This window comes from Austrofundulus limnaeus, unplaced genomic scaffold (assembly GCF_001266775.1).
Source record: "Austrofundulus limnaeus strain Quisiro unplaced genomic scaffold, Austrofundulus_limnaeus-1.0 Scaffold95, whole genome shotgun sequence".
Lineage (NCBI taxonomy): Eukaryota > Metazoa > Chordata > Actinopteri > Cyprinodontiformes > Rivulidae > Austrofundulus > Austrofundulus limnaeus.
In genome coordinates, this window is record NW_013952497.1 from 438,478 (window position 1) to 442,076 (window position 3,599).

The following is a 3,599-nucleotide window of genomic DNA, read 5'->3' on the forward strand; positions in this document are numbered from 1 at the left end:
GTGTGTGTGTGTGTGTGTGTGTGTGTGTGTGTGTGTCTGTGTGTGAACAGCACTGAGTGAGGAGCTGCAGCATTCCACCGTGGAGCTTCAGAAAATGAAAGAGGGGAAGGAAGGCCCAACCCAGCAGCTGATGTAAGTGCCCACGATATGTGGTAGAACAAACAAGCATGCACAAAGAAACATGAAGACACACGCTGAAACCGAGACACAGGTGCACCGTGGTATTTGGAGTATGCCGGGTGAAGAACGGGTCACTGCGAGGCTCGGTGTTCTGTGTTATTCTCCTCAGCCAATCAGAACCATCTGTATCACTTTGCTGACCACGCCCAAACCAGGAAATGCTCACAGCTCACATGCCGAGCCCACTGAGCTGCAACAACAGAAGGTTGTGCCTTATACACACACAGTGGCTGTATGCTCTCACTTTTGAAAAATGTCAGGAAGGACGGGTCATTATCAAAAAGAAGCATGGTTATCTTAAGATGTTGAGTGATGTCACACAGTCGAGTTGACTTTTCACAAACACACACCCTACACCATGTGTTGTGTACTGACTCAGTCAGTGCAGCACAAGAAAGCCTGAGTTGGTCACTGTAGGTTAGTTTAATMATTTAAAAATGAAAAGAATAGTTTCGTTTTTTGTTCCATTCCAAATCGAGTGTCTGCACTTTTTTTTCTTTTTTATGTYTTATGTCCTTATCTGAGTTATGGTGTTATTTTTATGAAACCAAGAATGCTTTCAACTTTGTTTTGATGACATCATCTCTAACATTTGAAAACTCAAACACTTCCGAGGTGCACATAAACATCTCCTACACATGAAGGGAGTAAATGTTAAAAGGTGGCTCCATCTGATAATCAACACTTTAAAGATCTTCTTAATCTGCCAGACGACAGACAGAACTTCAGACAGGACTTTGATTTTTTTTAAACCAATGCCTCCTATTATTGCAGTGGATAATCAGGCTTTTTAAGAACGTACTCATTTTGTTTTGTTATTGCAACATCATCTTTGATGTTATCTGTTAATTAGTTTAGGCATCTATACTTTTTAGTAATGGAGGATTGTCAACCCGTTTTTTCACAGTTTTGGTGTTGGTTAAAACCTTGTAGCCCTTTTCTTTAAATGCGTCATGCTTTTTATTGTGGAAGTCTCACTTTTGTTCAAAGACGTTGTCAATGGTTGCCAACTGTTGACCTGGCAAACACCAGTTTTTGACTGTCCTGTGTCTTTTTCTTTTCTTTTTTTTTCAGTTTTTAGTCACCTTACTTTGAAATATTYTTTACTTTTCCAAACAACAAATGATTGAAATGGGTCCATCTTGCATCCTCTTATTCTTTTGCTTCACACAGTACTGGACTGTGTATCCCATTTGCCGAGTGATTTGTGAGGTTTTTATTATCATTATAGCGTATTATTATWGTTATCTTTTTTATAACCGTCTGTGGAACATCCACATTCATCTAACTCGGGGATCAGAGCTGAGGCAGGGAGGATGGAGAGGATGTTAGCGCTCTCACGCAGCCCACTCAGACATGTGGACATTTGTGCACTTCAAGCAGAGAGTAAACCTCGAGGCCACGTTTTGGGATGAGTTGTRTGCAAAGGAGCAGGTGAGTGAGCTCAAGTCTGAGACTTGCTGCATGATAAACAGTGTCTGTGCGTGTGTTTCTGAGGTAATAATTTCAGAGGCATATAACAGGATCTTGCAAATATCTGAGTGGGTTTACTGTGAACTCTTGACGCCGTCAATAGACTGCAGTGTTTTTGCTCAGAATGTAATTTATTTGTGATCCACAAACTTTATTTAAAAAAGGTTTTCTAAATGTTAGCAGGACAGCAAGACAACTGGAGCGTTAATTAGGTGTTTAATGTTTTATGTCAATTCAAATCTGAATGAGTCCCTTTCATTTAGCTTAGATGGAGGTTCATGTAGTCTCAGACTGCTCTTAAAGTAATGTACAAAAAAAGTCTACTTGTCAGTTCTAGTGGTTTTGCATATCAGAACATAATAAAAACCAATATGGTCTTTCTCTTTTTCTACGATGTGAATAAAACACATTTGAAATTCATCATGTCATCACTTGTTATACAAAAGCCAAGTGCAAATGGAAAAGCTGCGTAGGAAAATTTAAGTCCACCCCATGAGTCAACAGTAATAACTAGCAGCAGCAGTAACTCAGCAGGCTCAGGTGTCTGATCCATTACCTACCAGCAAACAATAACTTGTCAACAGTCTAATCTATAGATAATAGCTTGACCTTTTTCATTTTTGATGCTCTGAACTWGGTGTGTAAAAATCAAAACTAGATGTGATGTTTACAGTTTATTGGGCAGCAACAGTATTTCTCTATAGTTAGTGCTGATCTCGTTACTCCACGTCATTAACACACACTTATTCAAGCTACTGCTTTTAAAGTGGACATATGCTTTTAAATCCTCCTTTTCACATTTCAATTATTCAGTTTGGGTCTTTATGAAGTGGAATTGCAATACTTTAGTTTGAATATGCCATTATTGTAACTCCGCAAGCCCCTCTTTAATCCCTTTTCTAAATTGTGTCTCAGATTAACTCATTTTGATGTTGTCTCTTTAAATACAAAAGAGGCGCTTCACACCCCCTTCCAGCTTCTAGACCGGTCTGTTCTAACTTGATAGAGGGGTCTTTGACTATAAAGCGGTGCAGATTTTTTTAATTTACAAATTATTTAAAATATGTCAACAAGGGAAGACTTGTCCATCCAGTCTTACATGTTGGAGCCAGAATCTGACCCAGAACCAGAAGAGAATGAAGACAATGAAATTGTGATTGGTAAGTCCAGACCTTACTTGGCAGTTCTTTCACAAAAACTGTAATGTAACAGTTCAAAAAACAGAATAGAAAATAGGGAAAACTGAACAKGTGGAAAAATATGACCCAAAGAGAATATAAATATACAGTATCTTTGCAGCACCGAGTCAAATTTTTTGCACTCTTACAGACTCCAAGTACACAACAAAATGCATTTAATGGCTATTTCACATGATGTCTACCCTTTAAAGTGTATCTTACCCCCCTGTGAAAAGATAACTCCGCCCCAAGGCGAAAGTTGAAAAATGTATCAAAGTGGGAGTGTGGGTAGGGGAGGGGGGTTAGAGACAAGGAATTGTGGCCAGGACGAGAGAAAGTGACAGCTAGCATTAGCATAATTGATGCTACATGGAGAGTGACCACAGCGACGCAGATAGTTGCATCTCTGAACATCTGAGGTGGAGGATTTTTCACCCCACTCCTCACCAGAGGCAGAGAGAGACTTGATCAAGTCAGCTCAGTTTGGGACTGACTCATGTTGGCTCCCTGGGTCAGGACCTTGAGCTCCAGCTCCAGCAGCCGGCTGAGCTGTCCGCCTCACATCACACCAGCCTCGGACAGAGGAGGTGGAGTGCTCCACGACAGCCTGACATAAAAAAATAAAAGCATACAGCTGCAGATGCTCACAAGATCGCTAGATTAAATCAGGAATAAAAGTGTTAGGTCTTGTTTGATTGAAGTTTAGTCCGTTAGGGCTGCAGCTGCCCCGCTGTGTTTCTGCCTTTTTCCCCTCCCGCTGTGCAGGAC

General features: G+C 40.6%; 1 protein-coding gene across 1 annotated transcript in view; it reads left to right on the forward strand.

Annotated features, from left to right (window-relative positions):
- Positions 1-3,599, forward strand: part of lekr1 (Leucine-, glutamate- and lysine-rich protein 1) — a 43,872-nt gene that overhangs the window by 21,434 nt on the left and 18,839 nt on the right. Inside the window, exon 4 of the mRNA XM_014012790.1 lies at positions 51-132. Within this exon, the coding sequence (XP_013868244.1) occupies positions 51-132 (82 nt within the window). The remainder of the gene's footprint in view (positions 1-50; positions 133-3,599) is intronic.